This window comes from Xenopus laevis, chromosome 1S, assembly GCF_017654675.1.
Source record: "Xenopus laevis strain J_2021 chromosome 1S, Xenopus_laevis_v10.1, whole genome shotgun sequence".
NCBI lineage: Eukaryota > Metazoa > Chordata > Amphibia > Anura > Pipidae > Xenopus > Xenopus laevis.
The window spans coordinates 17,121,750-17,146,342 of NC_054372.1; the positions used below are offsets into that span (position 1 = coordinate 17,121,750).

General features: G+C 40.1%; 1 protein-coding gene across 1 annotated transcript in view; it reads left to right on the forward strand.

The window, feature by feature from the left end:
- stx18.S (syntaxin 18 S homeolog) overlaps positions 1-23,768 on the forward strand; it is a 108,459-nt gene extending 84,691 nt beyond the window's left edge. The window contains exons 8-11 of the mRNA XM_018243043.2: positions 4,410-4,468; positions 5,935-6,004; positions 18,030-18,110; positions 23,529-23,768. Of these exons, the coding sequence (XP_018098532.1) occupies positions 4,410-4,468; positions 5,935-6,004; positions 18,030-18,110; positions 23,529-23,624 (306 nt within the window). The 3' untranslated portion in view covers positions 23,625-23,768. The remainder of the gene's footprint in view (positions 1-4,409; positions 4,469-5,934; positions 6,005-18,029; positions 18,111-23,528) is intronic.
- The last annotated feature ends 825 nt before the right edge of the window (positions 23,769-24,593 follow it).

Consider the following 24,593-nt stretch of genomic DNA (forward strand, 5'->3'; position numbering starts at 1 on the left):
ATTGACTTATACATGAACTCGGCAGGGTTTAGGTGGTGAATAGTCGAATTTCAGTTCATATAGGGTCAGAGTATGAAAATTCTCGAAATTAGAATTAAAACTCGAATCGAATTTGGATAATTCAATAATGACCAAAAAAAAAAATTAGAAAATGTAAAATTAGAATTTTAAATTTAACCCTTAATAAATCTGCTCCTTAATGTGGTATCTTTAGATGTCCCAGGGAAATCAGAAACAACGTGCTGTTTGCTCCTGCCATTGACAAGACTACAGTAATATTTTATTTACCAGTAGGTCTTTCCAGCTGACACAAGGTCACCATGTTCCCATACTCCAAGGGTTTAGCTGGTGGCCAAGGATGATGAGAGAGTATGGGGGGATTGGGATTATAAGTGTATGATTTGTTCCCCCCTTGGGAAGTTTCCATTGTGGTATTCTGCAATTGTTTTTCCTGGGCGATCTCTTGCCATGGTCGGACATTGTGCTGTTGCTTTCTGTGGGCTAGAGAATATGTTGTATGTGGCTACTTGTAATGGCTTCCCATGTAAATGCAGGGAGGGCTTTTGCTACTGAACACCTAGAAGTCTTGACTGCCCTGATATCCATTTGATGCTCTCCTGTCTCCAGCGTTACATTGCAGGGCCTTTGTTTAGATGGAATGTTCTGTTTTATATTTCTGATGTTAACAAGCTGAATCAAGAGAAGTTATAGACAGGGCTCATAAAGATTTCTCTCTGAAGACTTATCTGTCAGTGCTGCCGTTTAATCTTGATGTTGGCGTTTATCAGTGTCAAGTCCTTCACATCAAACCTCATATAATCCCGTTTATTCTGTGAAATAGCAGCTCACTTAAAGGAGAACTAAACCCTAAAAATGAATATGGTTAAAAATGGCATATTTTACATATTGAACTTATTGCACCAGCCTAAAGTTTCAGCTTGTCAATAGCAGCAATGATTCTGGACTTCAAACTTCTCACAGGGGGTCACCATCTTGGAAAGTGTCTGTGTCACTCACATGCTCAGTGGGCTCTGAGCAGCTGTTGATGCTAATTGCACTGGTTTCTGTGCTGCCATGTAGTAATTACTGTATCTGTATTAATTACTAATCAGACTTATATTGTGACATTTCTATTCTATGTGTACTGTATATTGTGAGTGGGTCCCTAAGCTCAGTAAGTGACAGCAGCATAGAGCATGTGCAGTGAATCAGCAGAAAAGAAGATGGGGAGCTACTGGGGCATCTTTGGAGACACAGATCTTTACTGCTAAAGGGCTGTGGTTGCCTTGGGCTGGTACAGAAGCCCAAAATATAATGTACAACATTTCTAGTTACTTCTTTAGTTAAGCTTTAGTTCTCCTTTAACCCCGTGCAAGGTTTTCATAACAACTTAGTGCCTAAAATAGAGACAAAAGGGCATGTGAAGTTAGCTGATGGCCCTCTAGCTCTTGCACTCTAACATTCTCTGCCAGTTTAGGGAATTGGTCAGCCTGTTTAATCTGCCCCCCATCTATAAATTACTTGCCCATTAGACAATATCCAACTCTTTGGGATGCATACTGATCAGATAACAATCAAGAAACCCCAAGTATGGCTAATAGCACATGGGATTATCCATTACCAGATGGCAAAATATGTCAGAAATAAATGAAACCACTGCATTCAGTGTATAAAAGGTTATGCCAATCATAATGAGGTGCCTTTGGGCCATAACTTGCACTGGTAAGTAAGCGCTATACCTATTCTATTACTAAAATTTTGCTTGCAAGAACCATTGATAAATAGTCTTTTAATAATCCCATAGAAATGAATGGAAAGTAGCGAAATTTAACCCTAGTGGACTGCAGTGAGCTCTAACTTCACTCTTTGATAAATATGCCCCCTTGACTTTGTTACACATTGTTAAGTCAAGCCTTCCTGACATTCAAGTTTTTTTCGGAGAAAAAACTCTATTCGAGTTTAGTCGAATATGAATCGAGTTTTCAAGTCGGTAATATTGGTTTTAGTTTTAGGGCTGAGCTACACGGTGCGGCTTGGTCCGATCCAACGCACTGAAAGGAAGTGCATGCGACGAGACGGATGCGCAGAATATAATGTAAGTAATAGAAATGTCAGACCTTGTAGCTGCGTGTATCTGACACGACTGTCGGATGAAGACGCGTGCGGCATTCGCATCAGACAGTCGTGACTTGTCGGATGCACGCAGCTACAAGGTCAGACATTTCTATTACTTACATTATATTGGGCGCATCCATCTCGTCGCATGCACTTCCTTTCAGTGAGTCGGATCGGACCAAGTCGCAGTGTGGAGTTTAGCCCTTGGACGTTCAAATTTTTTCTTAAATAACCTCCCATTCAAATTTCCAGTATATCCGAATTTATTAGAGTAAAAAATATAATTCGCATGAATTCGAAATTTGACCTTTGATAAATGGGTTTCCCAGTTTTCCTCAGTCTGCTGCTTTTCATTACTTGGATAAAAACCCAGACGGTTAAGTAACCATTAAGTATATTGGGAAGTTAAAACAATTAAAATAAAATATGAAAATTCACAGGCCTTTCCTGGTACAACCCAAGTTGCTTCACACTGTAAATACTGTGCACTAAACCTGGCAATGCTGCTTTATGCTGGAAAGTAGATTTGTCACAGCTGACTTTACTAGGAATTAAAGATTTTATGTTTCCTCTGAGATTGATACATGAACCTGAAACACCTTTTTTCGAGAACAATCATTCTTGATGATGGATCTGCATGTTGCGGGCATCCCATATATGTTTCAACAGGGAAATCGGACTTGTGTAATTGACTTTTCCCAGATTAATACCTGTGATTTTAATAAGTGCTGATTTGTTTTCCCTACACACACATCCGGTGGGGGTTTTATCCTAAATGTTAAAGGGCATGTAAAGTCTAAAATAGAATAAGGCTAGAAATGCTGTATTTTGTATACTAAATATAAGCATGAACTTACTGCACCACAAGCCTAATCAAACAAATGATTTATGCTTTCAAAGTTGGCTACAGGGGGTCACCATCTTGTAATAAACATCTTTGCAAGACTAAGACTGTGCACATGCTCAGTGTGGTCTGGGCTGCTTAGAGATCGTCATAAACAAAGCTGCTTGAGTTCTGCATGGCTGGGAAGTAAGGCGGGGGCTCCCCCTGCTGTTCATAAGTATATCTCCAATATACTTTAATTAAAAAATGTGTACCGTTTTTATAAGAAACCTGACTGTATGCAGTGAAATTCTCCCTTCATTTACTGCTGTGGATAGGAATTGTCAGACGGTCCCTAACTGCTGAGCAGGGAAACAATCATACTTATGAACAGCAGTAAGTTCATGTTTATATTTAGTATACAAAATACAGCATTTCTAGCCTTATTCTATTTTAGACTTTACATGCCCTTCAAAGAAAGTTAAAAATGGGATTTTTATTTTTTTGCCTTTACATGCCCTTTAAGTTAAAGCCAAGATGCTGTCAGTGTTTGTGTTATACAGTCCTTGTTTTCCTGAGCTCTTCTGTTAGAACATAGATCTTCTGCTGCAATTACACTAACTACATTAACTGCAAGTGTTCTGCAAGTTTGGGTTCAATGCCGTTTACTTTGCATTTGTTAAAACAATCATTAAAGGGCACCTGTTGAGTAAAAATGTTATCCCCAACCAATGGAGCCCGCAGTCAGTGTTCTTTTTTTTTTTTTTTTTTTTTTTTAAATGGCCCCCCCGCCAGTGCTACGCTAACGTCGACCAGCCATGTCCGGTCACTCTCACGTGCAAAATGAGCAATTCGGGGGGCAGCTTTTCATTATGTGCATGAGAGTGACCGGACATGGCTGGTCGCCGGTAGAGTACTGCTGGCCGTATGCGGGCTCCTTTGGATGGCGATAATATCCCTTTAAAGGAATGGTTCACCTTTTAATATGTTCTAGAATGGCTAATTCTAAGCAACTTTTCAATTGGTCTTATATATATATATATATATATATATATATATATATATATATATATATATATATATATATATATATATATATATATATATATATATATATATATATATATATATATATATATTTTTATCGTTTTTTAATGATTTGCCTTCTTCTGACTCTTTCCAGCTTCCAAATGGGGGTCACTGACCCCATCTAAAACAAATGCTTTGTAAGGCTTTATATGTATTGTTACTGCTACTCTTTGCTCATGTTTCTATTCAGTCCCTCTCCTATTCATATTCCTGTCTCTTATTTAAATCAATACATGGTTGCTAGGGTAATGTGGACCCTAGTGAAAACCAATTGCAAATTGTCTCAGAATATCACTCTGTACATCATACTTAAAGTAAATTTAAAGGTGAACAACCCTATTATAAAAAGATGTAACTAATTTTCTTTTCTTTGCTTAAACAGTTCGAACAGGAAAACCAGAGGCTTGTCAGCGAAATGAACAGTCTGTTCGATGAAGTAAGGTAAACGTACCACGATCTTCATTTTCTTGTTAATTGCAAGCTTTTAACCACAATGCTTGACCTAATCTGCAATTTAGCATTTACGTATGCTTCCTGGGTGAATGCAATTACACAGTCTGAGTTTTGTAATTATTTCTAACATCATAATCATGATTTGCTTCTCATTAACATGTCAGTGCTAGTGTTCTCACTTATTAGCAAAATGGAGCAAATTAACTCTTTCACAGCAGGTTTAGATTCCTTACTGGGTCCATGGGTGGCACATTGTTTTCCGGGGCTCAAATGTCAGGCGAAGGAACAGTTTATTTCGACTGGGAATGAAAAATAAATCAAAGGCACCCTCTTAATGTAGCATGTTATAGAAAGTAAAGATGTCTTTCAAAATTGTCATTAAAGGGGAACTAAAGATTAACTAAAGAAGTAGCTAGAAGTGTTGTACATTATGTTTTGTGCTTCTGTTCCAGCCCAAGGCAACCACCGCCCTTTAGCAGTAAAGATCTGTGTCTCCAAAGATGCCCCAGTAGCTCCCCATCTTCTTTTCTGCTGATTCACTGCACATGCTCTGTGCTGCTGTCACTTACTGAGCTTAGGGACCCACTCACAATATACAGTACACATAGAATAGAAATGTCACAATATAAGGCTGATTAGTAATTAATACAGATAATTACTACATGGCAGCACAGAAACCAGTGCAATTAGCATCAGAATTTAATAATCAGCAAACCTGTAGCATCAGCTTATATTACAGCCAGGGAAGCTCATTTTCTGCTGGATAATTAGTGACGAGCCCTAAGCTTAGCTTCTCAACAGCCAATCAGAGCCCACTGAGCATGTGAGTGTCACAGACACTTTCCAAGATGGTGACCCCCTGTGACAAGTTTGAAGTCCTGGGGCATCTTTGGAGACAAATCTTTACTGCTAAATGGCTGTGGTTGCCTTGGGCTGGTACAGAAGCACAAAACATAATATACAACATTTCTAGCTACTTCTTTAGTTAAGCTTTAGTTCTAATTTAAAGGGTATGATCTCCCTCTTAGGAAACTGAAATATGTTTCCTTTAGAGATTAGGCACATTTCACATGTCACAGCAGGAAATACTTTCTATCCACAATGCACTAGACCTGAGATTTTCTGGATAAATCTATCTTTCCATAATTTGGATCAACATGCATTAAGTCTACTAGAAATGTAATTAAACATTAAACTCAATAGGATTGTTTCCTCGGGATAATTACATCGTAGTTAGGATCAAGTACAAGGTACTTCTGTTCTATTATTAGCAAGAGAAAGGAAATCATTTTAAAAAAAAAAATTATTTGATTATAATAGTGTCTATGGGAGATGGCATCCCGTAGTTCAGAGCTGTCTGGATAACGATTTCCACATAACGGGTCCCATACCTGCATTGACTCTTATATGCATTGACAGAAGTTTTTTCTAAATATATGCATTCACCCTTGCAGGCAAATAGAAGGGAAAGTGGTTGAGATATCAAGACTTCAAGAGATTTTCACAGAGAAGGTGCTGCAGCAGGTAAGTGATCAATTGTCATATACTGAAGACTGGCCAGGATTTTCCAGAGAGTTTTCAAAGAGGATGTCTCTAAAAATTAACCTAGTTTGGTTATGCAGTCGTTAGTACTCCTTCTATGCAATGCTGGGGGCATAGGTTTGATTCCAGCCAGGACACTTTCAGCACTGGGTTTGTATATTCTTTGAGAAAAAGGGGGATTGATCAATGCGCATTCCCTGGTCCCCTGTCTCCTAAGTAATTCAGTATATATGCAAGTGCATGTGTTTACAAAAACGGGGGTTTTCAGTAGCAAAGGTATGATCATAAAATTGTTAAGCCACCATACCACATCAAGGTTAACCCCATATGGTCGTCCCTTGCATGGTTGCTAGGGTCATTTGGACCCCAAGTTGATGAAATTGCAAACTGGAGAATAAAAGTGGAAATAACTCAAAAACTGTAGTAAAAAATGAAAACAAATTGAGAATATCACTCTCTATCATACTAAAAGGTAATTTAAAGGTGAACAACCCCTTTAAATATATACTGACATCAAAAATCAAACCTTTTTATATAGTTACATAGTTAAATTGGGTTGAAAAAAGACAAAGTCCATCAAGTTCAACCCCTTTAATATCTATCATAACATTGTCTTTGCATTCTTTTTAAAATGTTGCTGTAAAAGTTTGCCTGATGCTTTTACAATAAGCACCTGATCCCCCATGTTCCTCTATGAGGGGGCTGCCATATTTGTACAGCGTTAGAAACTCTGACAGGTTGAAAAGAGACAGTCAGTCAAATTGGCAAAACAGTCAAATTTAGAAACTTCATGTAACAATTACAGGTATGGGACCTGTTATACAGAATGCTCGGGGTTTTCCAGATAATGGATCTTTCCGTAATTTTGATCTTCATACCTAAAGTCTACTAGAAAATCACGTAAACATTAAATAACCCTAATAACTTGGTTTTGCCTCCAATAAGGATTAATTGTATCTTAGTTGGGATCAAGTACAAGGCAATGGTGTATTATTACAGAGAAAAGGGAAATCATTTTTAAAGGAGAAACAAACCCTTAATAAAAAAAAAAAAAGACACCCCCACCCTACATAGACCCCCCCCAGCCTAGCTGCCCCCCGGGCAAATGCCCCTAACTCTTTACTTACCCCTCGGTGCAGATTCTGTCCAGCGGAGTTCACGGGGCGCCACCTTCTTCTCTTCAGAATGAGACTCGCGAAGCGGCACATGCGCAGTTGGATCGTCTTTCTGTCTAGCGACAACTGCGCATGCACCGAAACTTATGAAAATTGCTGAAGCGCCGGTCTCATTCAGAAGATTGCAAAAAGCGGCTGAAGATGGCGCCCATGAACTCCGCTGTACAGAATCTACACCGAGGGGTAAGTAAAGAATAAAGGGCACTTGCACGGGGGGTGGCTAGGCTGGGAGGGAGGGGGGTCTATGTAGGTTTTTTTTGATTACGGGTTTGTTTCTCCTTTAAAAATCTGGATTATTTCATTATAATTGAGTCTATGGGAGGCAGCCATTCCGTAATTGAGCTTTCTGAATAACTGGTTTCCGGATAGCTGATCCCATGCCTTTACTTACAGAAACACATATAAGTGAAAAACATGACCTATAGGTAACTATGTTAATGATTTTTTTGTTAATATTTTTTTTATTGTCGGTATCCCTTTAAGCACTGCTGTGCAGGTCCCGGCTGTTTGGCAGCCAATTGCATTATTGCTGTGTCTGTATAAAAAAAATGAGTAAGGGAGGCACAGGGCATTCAGGTGATCACTGATCCTAACATTAAGCTGCTCAACCTTCTGCTTTAGGGTTAGGCGCAAAAGTGCTTACTAGCAAAGTACTTGCCTTCCTAAAAAGTTTATTTTAATTAATTCCCCCTTTAAAAGCTTAACCAAAGAAGTAGGTAGAAATGTTGTACATTATGTTTTGGGCTACTGTACCAGCCCAAGGCAACCACAGCCCTTAAGCAGTAAAGATCTGTGTCTCCAAAGATGCCCCAGTAGCTCCCCATCTTCTTTTCTGCTGATTCACTGCACATGCTCTGTGCTGCTGTCACTTACTGAGCTTAGGGACCCACTCACAATATACAGTACACATAGAATAGAAATGTCACAATATAAGGCTGATTAGTAATTAATACAGATAATTACTACATGGCAGCACAGAAACCAGTGCAATTAGCATCAGAATTTAATAATCAGCAAACCTGTAGCATCAGCTTATATTACAGCCAGGGAAGCTCATTTTCTGCTGGATAATTAGTGACGAGCCCTAAGCTTAGCTTCTCAACAGCTGCTCAGAGCCCACTGAGTATGTGAGTGTCACAGACACTTTCCAAGATGGTGACCCCCTGTGACAAGTTTGAAGTCCTGGATCATTGCTGCTATTGACAAGCTGAAACTTTAGCCTCGTGCAATTAGTTCACTATATAAAATATCTCATTTTTAGCCATATTCATTTTTAGGGTGTAGTTATCCTTTAACTGTATAGAAAGTATGTGCCTCGCTTTACTCCGATTCCCCCAGTAGAAATGTGAATGTAGCAGTATGTACTGGCAGATGGCATTTAGCATTCATGTCCTTTTTAAACTGATTGAAGATTTTGAGTACAGAATATGGCATCTGGTAAAGAACGGCGCCATCAATTACTGCATCACATCATTAATATTCACTGCAGGGGGGATTTTGCTTTGTGAATGAAATCGTTTCTGTATGTTTTAAGGCTTATTTAAATTAGAACTAATGCTCAATGGAGGATTCGACTGGGAATGGCATTTCTTTATATATTCTACTTCAGTTCAAGCTCAAGGTTGCCAAAGTGCTTCTGTAGATGCCCCAGTAGCTCGCCATATTCTTTTCTGCTGCTTTACAGATGGGATCCATTATCCGGAAACCCGTTGAAAGCTCAGAATAATTAAATTTTATAAAAATGGTTTCCCTTTTTTTCTGTATTAATAAAAGGGTTTGATGAATGTTTAATTAATTTTTTTTTAGTAGACCAAGTATAGAGATCCAAATTACAGAAAGATCCTTTATCCAGAAAACCCCTGGTCCCAAACATTCTGGCTAACGGTCCATACATATACAGTATATCACTCGCAACACAAGTAATTACTTTAATTACTTTAGATTTGCAATATCTGTCATCCTAAATACAAAGCAGTCTGCATCAGAATTGATTAATAATTAGGGATGCCCCAAATCCAGGATTCGGTTCGGGATTCAGCCTTTTTAGCAGGATTTGGATTCGGGGGAATCATTTTGCCTGGCCAAAACCAAATCCGATTTCTAATTTGCATATGTAATTGGGAAAGGAAGTCATGTGACTTTTTATCACAAAACAAGGAAGTAAAAACATTTTTCCTTTCCCGGCCTTATTCTGCATATGCAAATTCAGATTTGGTTCGGTATTCGCCCAAATCTTTCACAAAGTGTTCGGTGATTCGGCCGAATCCCAAATAGTGGATTCAGTGCATCCCTATTAATAATTGGCCCTGCAGTTTCATCTTCTAAGACTGATATAACCTTGCATTTGATATTTTGATGATTTTAGAAAACCCTCTAGATTAAGTTTTGCAGGTTCTGAACACTGCTAATAATGATGCTAGTTCATCAGCAGGAACTGCCACCCACATAATAATATCCCAGGACATTTAAGCCTTTAGGGTCCTCTAAGCATTCATTAGGGATGGATGTGGTTTGTAGTTCTGTAGCCACATGATCGCACCAGACCTCTGACTAAGACTATACAGAAGGTAAACAGAACAGAGCCAGCCTAAGGGCCCACAGCAATTACTAATTGTTTGCTCAGCAGGCAGTATTGGGCCTCCTGGGACACCATTAGTTTCTACCTAGGGGTTTGTGGGTGCAAACCCCCCCCAGGCAAAGCCACACATCGTGACATTAGCTTAAGGCATTGTGCTGAGCAGCACAGTTCATGTAGTGTCTATGTAAGTCAGCCTAAGTAATATGATTGCTGTGTTACTGGGAGTTGTTTCTCATCCTTGACTTCAATCAAAATCAACAATAGCAAATAGTATGAGAAATGTGCCACATGCAGAAGATACATGAAGCTGAAGGAAAGGTCTCTTTTTTAGGCTAGTATTTTGGTGTAGTCTGTGCTCTCTAGTGTACTGTCCCAGCAAATGCTAAATCAGCACCTTTTAACTATGATGACAAAAAGTCGACCTGTACCCGACCCTAACCCAGCCCTTCAGCCCCCGACCCTAACCCAGCCCTTCAGCCCCCGCAGGGGCGCTCTGCCAATGAGGCGAGCTGAGCCGCTCACCTCAGGCGGCAGCGCCAGAGAGGATTCCAGGGGCGGCAAAAAGCCGCTCCTGCACCTTTAAGAGCCGAATTTCCGGTTTTTAAACCGGAAATTGGGCTGCGCTATTGCGAGAGAAACGGCGCTGAGCCCCCGACCCTAACCCAGCCCTTTAGCAGCTGAACCCCGTAGAAAACATACAGGGGGAGGGCCGGTGACATAGGTGGTGGAGCTGGTGATGTTCGGGATGGGACTGATGGCGATTGACTAATCACCATGTCATTCACTTCAATGTCTAATTTGGAAATCCGGAACAGGAACTTTTCACCCGGGCAGCCCTTCCAAAAACCGGGCTGTCCAGGTGAATTCCAGACAGGTGGCAACCCTACTGCACCCACCCCACTCTGATATCACGGGAGGGGTGAGAGAAGCACACAGAAGTGGGGCACAGTAAGGTTGTGCCTATGAACATTGTGTGGATGTTATGAGTAAACCCCCGGCTCCCATAGGATTTGGGCTGGCCCGCACATCTCTACTATTAAACACCCTGTCTTACCTTTACACACAAAGTTCACATTTTTTAAATAAAATGGTATTATGGTAATGGCAGCCAATAAAATAGAGGAATAAATCATTATTCTTTATTGCTAATCCTTCTACATGCCGTCACCTGTTCATCTACCACTGCTGCCTGATGGCTTGTGTCATTTAGCATTTAATGTTGTTTGTCCACTAGAGGCCACTGTTTTACTATAGACTATGGACACAAGTCTCTCTGTTAAGGCGCAATAAGGCTGCACCCAATATAAGGCTGCACTCAATTATGTACAAAAAGCATTGAGCAGATAAATGAGATTCCAGAGGAAGAGTACTCCGTTACTCCATACCAGTCGCCACATATATGCATATGACGTGACTCGCATACAATTTCTCTTTCATGTGCCTCAGGCATTTCCGTTCTGATTTTTATGTACTTTAATAAAGCACAATCACCAAATTGTTACAGGAAAAGTACCTTAATTGCATGTTTTTGGAAATGAAAGGAAATGTAAGTAATGTCAGACAATTATAACATGGACTTTATTAAACAATACCACGTGCATTAGGTGGTGGGAACTATAAATTAAGTTAATTTTCTTTCATGTTCAATAAGGGTGCCATTAAAGAAAAGAGCTTGCATGGTATAGCTCTGACATAGGTTGTTAGGGAGAACTCTCATAATATACAGATTTTAGATTAAAAATTGCCGGATTACCAGATCGGTGTTTAATGTTCCATTTTACCATGTTCTTTGATGTGTGCAGATGCAAGATTTTCTTTAGGCAGTTCTTTCCTACAACCTATAGACCGTGTCATACTGATTCTTTCCTACTACCTATAGACAGTGTCATACTGATTCTTTCCTACTACCTATAGACCGTGTCATACTGATTCTTTCCTACAACCTATAGACCGTGTCATACTGATTCTTTCCTACTACCTTTAGACTGTCATACTAATTCTTTCGTACTACCTATAGACTGTCATACTGATTCTTTCCTACTACCTATAGACAGTGTCATACTGATTCTTTCCTACTACCTATAGACTGTCATACCAATTCTTTCGTACTACCTATAGACTGTGTCATACTGATTCTTTCCTACTACCTTTAGATTGTCATACTAATTCTTTCGTACTACCTATAGACTGTCATACTAATTTTTTCGTACTACCTATAGACTGTCATTCTAATTCTTTACTACTACCTATAGACTTTGTCATACTGATTCTTTACTACCTATAGACCGTGTCATACTGATTCTTTCCTACTCCTATAGACAGTGTCATACCGATTCTTTACTACTACCTATAGACTGTCATACCGATTCTTTACTACTACCTATAGACCTGTCATACCGATTCTTTCCTACTACCTATAACACAGTGCTACGCAATATGTTGGCGCTATATAAATACATGTTAATAATAACAGGTCCCATACTTGTACTGTCTAATGCTGGAAGCTGGGTATCAGAGCCATCCCTTTACTGATACCACATACAGTAATTGTGCAGCCAGTATTTGTTGCTGCAAGAGTCTTTCTGACCCAGACTGCTGCTGTTTAAATAAACAAGACGCCAAATATATGTGATTATATGCACAAGCCCATAGGGTTATTCTGCTTTCTCACAACACAATTAGGAGCAGTTAGAGCTATGCATGACGAACCTTGGTTAACTCCTACTACATCCAAAAGATTAAAGCACTAGAGACTAGTACATAGCTCATCTTATGGGACGTAGAGTCCAGATACACAAACCCCACACCTTCAGCAATAGGAGCCGACAATCCAAGAAACAAAATCTTTTAGTAACTTTTATCTTGGCCTGTGTCTGGAGTTCATTACTGACTACCTATTTGGTCCTGCAACTCATACTACATACTGCTGTCTCCAGGGTTGTAGGAGGCACTTTTATTCCATAACCTCAAATGGTGACGAGAGAAGAGAAAGGAAGAATCCCCAAATTTTGAGCAACGGAAGGATTTTGTTGTTTTATACATTTGTAGTGGAACTACTAAACGCTTCACATAGCTAATTAGAGCAGTGATTTAATCATTGCTAATTGTAGTTTGGATAAAAATATACTGGGGGCAATAACAGGACAACATGTGATGACATTAGGACACAACCTGCAGGGGTTTTGATCAGCATTCATGGTGAACTTATTAAAGATACACACTGCTCCTGTGGCAACAGCATATAACTCTTATGGTTAAAAGGGGCACCCAGTGTTTTTCCATCCACTGAAGGGTCTACACATCCATCACCCACCCCTCCCCAGCACATTTTTAGCAATGCCGCTAGCTTTCAGAATGTAGGTCGCTGACCCCAGCAGCAAAAAAATCTATTACTCTACGAGGCTACACTTTTATTGTAATTACTTCTTTTTTCTTTTACTTATCTTGATATTTATGCCTGCCTCTATTCATATTCCTGTCCTGCTATCAAACCTCTGGCTGGTTGGTGGGTTAAAGTGGACCCTAGCAAACAGCTGCTGAAATTCCAAACCGGGGAGCTGCTGAACAAAAATAAAAGCGAAATAATTGAATAAAACGCATATAATAAAAAGTGAAGACCAATTGCAAATTGTCTCAGCATATCACCCTCTACATCATTGGTCCCCAACCTTTGTTACCTGTGAGCCACATTCAGATTTAAAAAGAGTTTGGGAGCAACACAAGCATGAAAAAAAGTCCATGGATATGCCAAATGTGATTGGCAAATGGGCAGCCTACAGGAGGCTCTGTTTAGCAGGTACCCTGAGGAAGTGCCTGGTATAGAGGCATGAAACGCGTAGGATTTGTCTGCACACCCACTGCATGTAAAGCACTGTATGCTGTAATAAAGCCGCATTCAAAATATATAAGGCGTCACTTGACATCATTTGGTCAGCGCTCAGAACGTGATTAAATTGTTTTTCTTGATAGAAGCTTCGGACGAGTTGCTGAAATCTCGCAAGATCTTGCAACCAGCAATGAGACGCCGCGCCGGAGTGGGCTCCGCCATCGGTGACACGGATTACCGTGACGTTCTGTTTAGCAGGACACCAGGGTTTTTTGCAACCAAATCTTGCCTAACAAACGTGAATTCAAACCTAATCACCTGCTTTGATGCCACTGCGAGCAACATCCATGAGTTTGGTGTTGCACCCGAGCCACTGTTTGGGGATTCTTCCTTTCTCTTCTCTCCTCACCGTTTGAGGTTATGGAATAAAAGTGCCCCCTACAACCCTGGAGACAGCGGTATGTAATATGAGTTGCAGGACCAAATAGGTAGTCAGTAATGAACTCCAGACACAGGCCAAGATAAAAGTTACTAAAATATTTTGGTTTTTTTTGGATTGTTGGCTCCTGTAGCTGAAGGTGTGGGGTTTGTGTATCTGGACTCTACATCCCATAAGATGAGCTATGTACTAGTGTCTCTAGTGCTTTAATCTTTTGGATGTAGTGGGAGTTAACCAAGTTTCGTCATGCATAGCTACACATACTAGGGATGCACCGGATCCACTATTTTGTATTTGTCCGAACCCCTGAATCCTTTGTGAAAGATTCGGCCAAATACCGAACTGAATCCGAACCCTAATTTGCATTTGCAAATCGGTAAGCAGAGGGAAAAAGAGAGCCGCTCGCTGCTAAAAAAAAAATAAATAAAAAAAATAAAAAATTATTTTTACATCCTTGTTTTCAAAAAGTCACATGATTTTAAGGATTCGGCTGAATCCTACTGAAAATGACCGAATCCTAGCCGAATACCGAACCAACCCCTGAATTCGGTGCATCCTTAACACATATACAAATTATTTTTTTTCCATATATTTTTAGTGGAGTTATGTGACCCAAGCTATTTAGAACCAACCGCAAACATTCTATCCAGCCAAGAAAAAGAAATGACTGCTGTCTGAAGAAAAGGTTTAACATTAGCGAATGTTTCATGGCTCTATCTTTGTGTATTAGTCAGCCTTCCAAGCACTATCTGAGATCACAGTGGCAGCAGGAGAGTATTTTACGTTGTACTGGCACAAACAAGCAGCCCTTAAATTGTCACCGCCACAGTTTGTGATTCATCTTCCCAGAGACAATTTCTCCTTTACGACTTCTCTTTGATTTAGTCTTCAGTCATAAACGAAGCAGCAGCACTACATAAAGGACACTGATAGTTCCTGTTATTAAGCTTGAATAAAGCCATTAGTCTGTGAGGCTCAGAACTTCACAAAGTCTCAACGGCGACTTTTGATGAGCAGAAGTGAAGAGAAGGCATGCCGCAACTTTGGCCCAAGCTGGGTGCCATCACCTGACTATAATGCAATCCAATAGATGGAATTTCTTTATGAAGTGTCTGGCTTGTTGTTTCAAAATTTAGACATAAATGTAGGGTTTATCTTGAGTGTATGTTCTCTAAAATAAATGGCAACAAACAGCAAAAATAATATATATATATTGTTATCCTTGAGAAAGAGCACAGTTGGTGTTCAAAACGTTGGATTTTTGCAATAAATCTTGATTTTTATTCACATGTATTCCCATTGAGTGCGGTACTATGTTACTCTCTATCTATCTATCTATCTATCTATATATATATATATATATATATATATATATATATATATATATATATATATATATATATATTTAAAAATATTTGTAGATGGGTGCACACCAGGAACGTTTAACACCAAGTTACTTAAAACATACTTTATTGTAGAAAATTATAAAAACAGGCCAACGTTTCGGTCTCCTTCTCAGACCATTATCAAGACCCCAGACCCTAGGGGTCTTGATAATGGTCTGAGAAGGAGACCGAAACGTTGGCCTGTTTTTATAATTTTCTACAATAAAGTATGTTTTAAGTAACTTGGTGTTAAACGTTCCTGGTGTGCACCCATCTACAAATATTTTTATTTTACTCCATTTATGGGTAGCACCTGGGTCATTTACTTCTATTTGGAGTGCGGAGAAAACCCAAGGACTTTATATATATATATATATATATATAGATAGATAGATAGATAGATAGATATATCTCTCTTGATATACAGTCCTAAACTGGTGCACAACGATAAGCAGAAAATGCCTGGGTGCTGGTTTACAATTCATATACAATATAAGCCAATAGCCGCACTCATAGGACTTTCTCAATAATGCAAAAAACAAAAAAATATATTTCAACGTTTCCACCCCAACTTGTGGGCCTTCTTCAGGAATATTCCTGAAGAAGGCCCACAAGTAGCGGTCGTAACATTGAAATAAGTAGTTTTATTGTGACACATTAAGACAACAGGTTTTGTACATTACCAATAAAAGTTAAGTTTTATTCTTTTTTTTTTTTTAAATGTTTTTATTCATGATAATTTTCAAGAATTAAACTTTCATACAAAATGACATTGTTTGAGTTACTGCATTGTTGATAGTTATAAAATATTTTGAGAATAATTAACAGTTACACAATTCAACCATACTTGAGTACTTGTTTTGCACTTGGTTATACAGAATTTTCAACATAAGTATGACCCAATAGAGAGTAGCCAATAATTAACGGCACTGGGTATTCGGTTGAGGTTACCCGTTAGATTTGGAGACAGTTCCATGTGGAACGCAAACATTTTATAACAGGATAGCAGTTAGGTTAGTTACGTTTTATTCTTACAAGTAAAACTATGTGACAAACAAGATGGGTTGGTGCAATTTCGAATGGGTCGCTCCTCGCTGCTCTCTATCTTTTTAGCTGAGCAGCCTATCATTTTCTGCACTTCTTTATATGTTTTCCAATAAACTTTTTAATCAAACTACTCTGTTCTTCTGAACAATGTCTGGAATGAGCCATTTGAGTCAAATTTTCAGAGAGAAATGCACTATAACCAGCAGCATAACATTTGCTCCTTCCTTCCTTAAAGGGGAAGGAAACCTAGTCGGCGCTAACCCCCCACCCCCTCCCGTGTGTTGCTCCCTCCTCCCCCCTGGCCTACCCGTCCCGCTGGGCAAATGCCCCTAACTTGTTACTTACCCTTCTGCGCAGGTCCAGTCCAGGGAGTTCACAGACGACATCTTCTTCCACGCGATCTTCTTCCTCCTTTGACCGGCACATGCGCAGTAGGAGCATTTCGCCGGTACGATCTACTGCGCATGCGCCAAAAGTACTTCGTGACTTTTGGCGCATGCGCAGTAGATCCGGTGGGGTGGGGGGTTAGTGCCGACTAGGTTTCCTTCCCCTTTAGGGCTATTCCACACGGGGAGATAGCGACGCGTTTGCGGTCGCGGCGACAAAGCGCCGCGACAGTCGCCGCGACCGGCGCAGGCGACAGTTTTGTATGGGCGCCTATGTAAAAACGCCTGTGCTAACCACACGAGGCGATGCGCTTTTCAACAGTCGCCTGAAAATGCCTCGCCAGGCTTTTTCAGGCGACTGTTGAAAAGCGCATCGCCTCGTGTGGTTAGCACAGGCGTTTTTACATAGGCACCCATACAAAACTGTCGCCTGCGCCGGTCGCGGCGACTGTCGCGGCGCTTTGTCGCCGCGACCGCAAACGCGTCGCTATCTCCCCGTGTGGACTAGCCCTTAAATAAGGGCTGGAATTGACACCTGCTTTTTCACAGAATGAATGAGCTCACTCATGGAACTCCACACTGATATTATTTGGAACAAACTATTATTATGTCTAACAATGTTATTATTTGGAACAAGCCTCAATGAATAATTCAATGACACAGAATCAGCAGCATGTCATGACTGTTTGGTGTGTTGGGTTTCTATTACTCTACTACACCTACTAGTAAATGATTTGTCATGTAGAATTATAATTTCTACCAAAAACCGTGATTGATCAGGTTAGTAAAGTCGGAATGCTATTATTCCAAACACAACTGTACATGAGGCATTATTATTATTATCCTTTATTCATATAGTGTCGACCTATTCCGCAGCTCTTTACATATTATACATAAGTCACATCAGCCCCTGCCCCATTGGAGTATACAATCTAAGATCATGACATTTACACACAGTAGGGTTAAGAGACTCTCAACTCAGTTGTGTCTCAAAGGTTCCTGGCAACTTTATTGGCCACAATAATATTTTTGGGACTTTTTAATACATGTGGACATTCTATAAGAGCTTGAGTGATGTCAACAGCCATTATCATTGAATGTTTAAAACAACAATATATATTCATATCTGCACACTGAAGGTCACCATCTGAAATCCCATTCTGTGTTGCAGGAAACTGAAATTGACAACATTCACGAACTCGTGGTGGGAGCAACGGAGAATATCAAAGAAGGGAATGAAGATATACGAGAGGTAGGTTTTACTCTCCTTTTCTGCAGAAAGAAATATGAATGCAGAAATGTTTCTATTCACAGGTTTCGGGGCCAAATGAAGAATCCAGAGTACCTTGTCCGCTTCAATTGCGGAATTCTGTTCATGAGCGGCTTGCGTTGGCTAAAGGTGGCCATAGACGCACCGATAATATCGTACGAAACGAATTTTCGCCCAATATTCGATGCGTGTATGGTGGAAAAAGAGCCGACCGATATCGGCAGAAGACTTGGATATCGGTCGGCTCGTCGATCGGGCTGGACGGAAAATTTATATCGGGTGCCTTTGAAGGGACCCAAACACCGCCCATTGTTAGTGCTGAATCGTCAGATACAGGTAGAATTCTATTGTTTCTTCCCGTATATCTACCTGTATATCTGACGATTCAGCTCTACACGTGTGTTGTGAAACAAACGATCTTTCTTGGAAAGATCTTTTCCAAGAAAGATCGTAATTGTTACGTCTATGGCCACCTTAACCTATTATGTGTATACAACATGAATGCTGATTTTATATGGCAATAAATATGTACGTGACTCATTCTAAACAAAGTTGTTCAGGAACCAGTCGGAAGCAAAGGAGCAGATATAGCTTTTCAGTAATAGACCATTATTGTTAAAAAAGCATGTACCTAATTTCTGTTTTTCTCTGCGGAGATGAACGTAATTGCTTCTCTAATGTGCTGTATATAGAAAGCATGTGACCAAACTCAGATCTCACTGTTACCAGTATTCATAGTGAATCCAGGTTTCCCATTGGGATAGTATGTGCAGTACTGATTCTCATCTACTGACCCACAAACGAGTACCCAGGCTTTGAGATCAGCATGAATGTAGTGCAAACTATTCAAGAAGCCCTTTTCTAGGTAGCTGGAGCTTAGTTAGCTTCAATGTAATCTAGCGTGTATTTGGAAGCGTTACCCCTTCCCATCAACCCACCTCATGTTAATATTACACTCTGTTATTGAGACGGCTGGACTTTTCTGTAACGGCCATCATTTCTCCTTGCTTTTCTGCTTTTTAACATCTTGGTAAGCACAACCAAACTAGCCTTTCTAATGAGAATATATGAACACAAGCGAGAACCAGCGCTAACAAACAGCTTGAGGGTAGATAAAAGGAACAGATTGACTAATATAGTGTTGTATTTTTAACCTTTGGTTTGAATGGTATTAAGGTGACCACACACTCTGTAAGGGAAGTGTTCTTTCTCCTTCACCTTTATGGTTGTTACCATCACCTTTTTACCCAAACAGTGCAGGCATGTATCCAAGCGGTGTTAAAGGGGTTTATAGGAGGTTACTTACAAACGTTTAAAATTTGTATAGGCCTTCAAGTATAGTGTTGCTTTTCACAATGGGGTCTGTTTGTTCCCTCTTGGATCCCAGTAATTCAATAAGGCTTTATTTTTCCCAAGTCATTATTTATTTCCAAAGGCTCCTTTTGCTGGAAAAAAAAAAGAGCCGGTTCTCGCTTGTGTTCATATTTTCTGGTTGGTACATCCGAAGGAGAGCGGATATTGGGCAGAGGGAGTGAACCGCAGGATCCTAGATCACCTTTTCATTTTTTTCTTCTAGCCTTTCTAACGACTACCTATGTGGTCAACCTATTGTGACTCCTGCCAAATTTACTCCCCCGCTTCTTAGTTCTAAGGATACATTTACACGTTCTTCATGAGTCTTATGTATTACTATAAGTTCTGCTTATCATCTCTACGATCCCTTTGTTAAATGGATTATGTCAAGAATTTTAGGATTTTTATTTCTAAATTACACTGTTTACACTGCAAATAATTCACTTTACCATATAAAATTTAATTCCTGAACCAGCAAGTGTATTTTTTTAGTTGTAATATTGGTGTGTAGGTGCAACTCAGGCCATTTTGCCTGGTCATGTGCTTTCAGAAAGAGTCAGCACTTTAGGATGGAACGGCTTTCTGGCAGGCTGTTGTTTCTCCTACTCAATGTAACTTAATGTGTCTCAGTGGGACCTGGATTTTACTATTGAGTGTTGTTCTTAGATCTACCAGGCAGCTGTTATCTTGTATTAGCGAGCTGCTATCTGGTTACCTTCTGTTGTTAGGCTGCTGGGGGGTGGAAGGGGGGGGGGTGATAGAGATCACTCCAACTTGCAGTAAAGAGTGACTGAAGTTTAGCAGAGCACAAGTCACCTGACTGGGGGCAGCTGGGAAACTGACAATTTGTCTATCTCCATGTCAGATTTCTAAATTAAATGTAAAAAAATCTGTTTGCTCTTTTGCGAAATGGATTTCAGTGCAGAATTCTACTGGACCAGCACTATTAACTGATTTTTTCCCATGACAGTAATACTTTAAGGTGGCCACACAATGACCCAGGCCCAGGCGGAGTGTCATCTTATTACTTCTTGTATAGGGCCCACCAATGGCCCTGCCTGACAGATACAGTTAGGTCCATAAATCTTTGGTCAGAGACAACTTTTTTTTCAAATTTTGGTTCTGTACATTACCACAATGAATTTTAAATGAAACAACTCGGATGCAGTTGAACTGCAGACTTTCAGCTTTTATTCAGTAGGTTGAACAAAAAGATTGCATAAAAATGTGAGGAGCTAAAGCCTTTTTTTAACACAATCACTTCATTTCAGTTGCTCAAAAGCAATTGGACCAATTAAAAAACTGAAAATAAAAAGTTCATTTCTAATACTTAATTGACTACCCTTTGCTGGCAATGACAGCCTGAAGTCTTGAACTCATGGACATCACCAGATTCTGGGTTTCCTCCTTTTTAATGCTCTGCCAGGTCTTTACTGCAGCGGCTTTCAGTTGTTTTTGTTTGTGTGTCTTTCTGTCCCAAGTTTAGTCTTCAACAAGTGAAATGCAGCTCAATTGGGTTTCGATCAGGTGACTGACTTGGCCATTCAAGAAAATTCCACTTCTTTGCTTTAATAAACTCCTGTGTTGATTTGGCTGTATGTTTTGGGCCATTGTCCATCTGTATTCTGAAATACATTGTTTCATTTAAAATTCATTGTGGTAATGTACAGAACCAAAATTAGAAAAATTATGGACCTAACTGTATCTGGTCGAAAATCAGCCAGATATCAAGTCGGGAAGGTTTAGCAGACAAGAAGCTCATCGGGCCTTTGATGTGGCCCTAGTCCAACAGATCTCCTGTCCAAAGATTTATGGACCTAACTGTTTCTGGTTGAAAATTGGCCAGCTATGAGTCGGGGAGGTTTGAAGAAGAAGCTCATCTGGCCTTTGATGTGGCCCTAGTCCAACAGATTTCCATAGGCTCCAAAGGATGTTCCAATCATTGGTCCAACATGTGGATGGCCTAATCCGGCTGACCTGCTCATGTATGGCTACCTTTAGACTACAGGTCACACTGTATGCCCTCAACATCCCCTCTATGCTTCAGCATTCTCCAATATACCAATAGCACCATAAATATCCAAACATTATGAAAGTCTACTGGGAAAGTTCCATCAGACAGGAGCAGTATGGAGGCTCCCACTCATGTATAAAATGAAATACCCAGAGGAGAGAGGTTTTGTGTGAACAATAAGCCATTCCCTCAGGCTCCACTGATCGTTTAAGGCAAATGAATTGAAAGCTCGTCAGCTAATCAAGGTGCTATTACAGAATGAGCGGCAAGTCATTTCACAGCCATATAAAATAATGATTTTCCTGGTAGTTCTAATGGATTACAAACCCGTACAAAAGAGGTAACCGGCATTTATGTGATGTTCAGGTTCATAATGGCTAGTGCAGCTTTATTTCCCAATTCATTAAATGCTGGAAGCAATGCTAATCTGCAGCTGCTGGCGCTACCCAACGGTTCTTCCCAAATGAACATTTTCTCTTCATGTTGAGAAATGGTGAAGTGTTTTGCCGTTTGATAGATGAGCAGCCAGTAAGCCTGACAGATGTCTTTAGCAATGAGAGGTGGGGAAATATCGCTGCTATACCTGCAGTCTCTATGGTGATTAAAACAAATCGTCAATCTCTGTCATGTGCTAAAAGCAAACGCATCATATAAAAGAGCTGCTTCTTATGGTTCCTTCCATTAATCAATAGCCGGAAATTGCTAAAAATATCTAAAAAGATCTTCTAAATTTCCACTAAGCATGTTATTGAGATTTGTTTGAGCAAGAGATACAGGCTCAAAAACACAGGGCTTTTTGTCTAGGGTTGGTCTGGCCTTTCTGGGAACTTACAGTTCCTGTAAGTTATTTTATCATATACAACAGAGAGCTATACCATTTAGAATATACAGTTACGGGACCTGGGGTTTTCCGGAAAACTGATCTTTCCGTAATTAGGAACTTCATACCTAGAGTCTGCTAGATAATCATAGAGACATTAAATAAACCCAATAGGCTGGTTTTGCTTCCAATAAGGATTAATTATATCTTAGTTGGGCTCAAGTGCAAGGTACTGTTTTATTACAGAGAAAAAAAAAAATTTAATTATTTGGATAAAATGGAGTCTATGGGAGATGGCCTTTCCGTAATTCGGATCTTGTTGGATAACGGGTTTCCAAATAATCCTATACCTGTATTACCATTAATAGTTGTTGTGATTAGTGATGTGCGGCCGGGTGGGGCGGGTTTGGCCTGACCTCGCACCCCCATTTGCGGGTGGCAGGCGGGTCCGGGTCGAGCTCTTCTTCCTCCTCCTCCTCCTCCTCCTCTACCTGCCAGCCACCTTACACTGCTTGTTTCCGGCTTCCGATTTTATAGCCGCGCGCCTGCACACCCCACCCCTTTTGTGGCATCAACGGCCTGGCGGGTCGGCGAGGGTCTATAAAAGGAACCCGGAAGTCGGGCTTGGGCTGGTGCGGGTGGAGGGAGGACGGGGTCGGGTTTTACCTGACCCGCACATCACTAGTTGCAATGGCTTCCAGACATGGGGTTCTCTGGTGGGTCCTAGGAGGTCCAGTCCTACACTATTCTTGGCCACACGTCTAGAGGTAGTAAAGAGGTAAAGACAAACTTTTGATTTGATTGTTTGTTTGGGGCCAGGGTGAATAGTTCTATACATGAACATGTGAATTTATCAGAAATTACTGACAAAGAAAGGCTCTTGTTGCTTAATTCAGACCCTGGCAATCGTTTTTTCCCACAAATGCAACAGTCTGGGGTTTTTTTTTCTTATTTTGTTTCTGGGGTCTTGAAATAAACAACTAGAAACACTGGGTGGTACCCAACAACTTAGCACCCCTAGCGATTCTGTCTTTCCCCCTCCTTTGTGTGAAGTCTGGTGTATCCGATCCATTATCATTTTCTTTGCTGCTGCCAAATAACTCCTACCCTGTTCCTTTAAAGTTGTTGGTGTTTGCCACCATTCTTCTTGCCAATGATATGCTGGTCAGTAGCCTCTGATAATCGGCTACCGTCTTTTTTGTTTGTTTTGCAGGCAATCAAAAATAACGCCGGCTTTCGTGTTTGGATCCTTTTCTTCCTAGTCATGTGCTCGTTTTCACTGCTGTTCCTGGACTGGTATGATAGCTAATTAGTTCCTAATGAATTTTATCCAGCTAATAATAACCCTGCTTCAATATCAGGCATCAGATGAATGTGTCACATTCCCTGTTTTTCAGTTGTATATATGAATAAGGATCTGATGTACATTAATAAATACCTGCTCTAAAGATCACCCCCCTAAAAGTGTCTTTATTGTAGGAAATACTAGTCTGGTAACTCATGCCAACCAATCAAAAACCTGCTTTTACTGTTCTCTCTGCAGCTGAACAGAGTTCACGTATTTAGCTGTGTGGATAGAATTCACAGTCCATCTGATGCGTCAACTTCTTTACTATAAACCACAAAGGGGCAGAATTAAATAAATGTTATCCCTGTGTAAGAGAGTAAAGATGTACTTCATACAGGTGCAGATTTGCTTTAGCACCAGATTATTTCATGATGCAGAATTATTGCACAGTGGAAATGAAACATCCCGGCACAGTTTAATAGTTTTCACTTTTTATTAAGTAATAAAGAAAGAGAAAAAAAAATGTCCACCGTAGGAAAAAAAATCACATTCAACCGGCATGAGGATAAAATAATGGCAAATAATGCAAACTATAGCATAATGTCCCCTAAACACACAATATTCTCAGACTAGCGCTGAGTCCGCTAACGTGGTAAGAAGTGATGCTTGCGGAATAGTCGTTGGCAGGGCAGCGAATTTGAGCATTTCTAATTGGATGATGTGGTCGCACAACAACATTATCTACAATGCTTTACTATGGTGCAGTGACATCCTAACCAGGCCTACGTGGTCCGCTACTTTAAGTGTTTGTATTGCTAAATGTTTCATGATTTAATGAAAATGCTGAACTATATTACAGGAGAAAGATTTCCCCAACCCTTTTCTGCCTAGATAACGCCAATCTGTCGACTTCTCTATTCCCTCTTACCGTACAGAACTATATCATCTTCTAGTCTCAGTGGGCCCAGACTAAACAATGGAATATTTAGA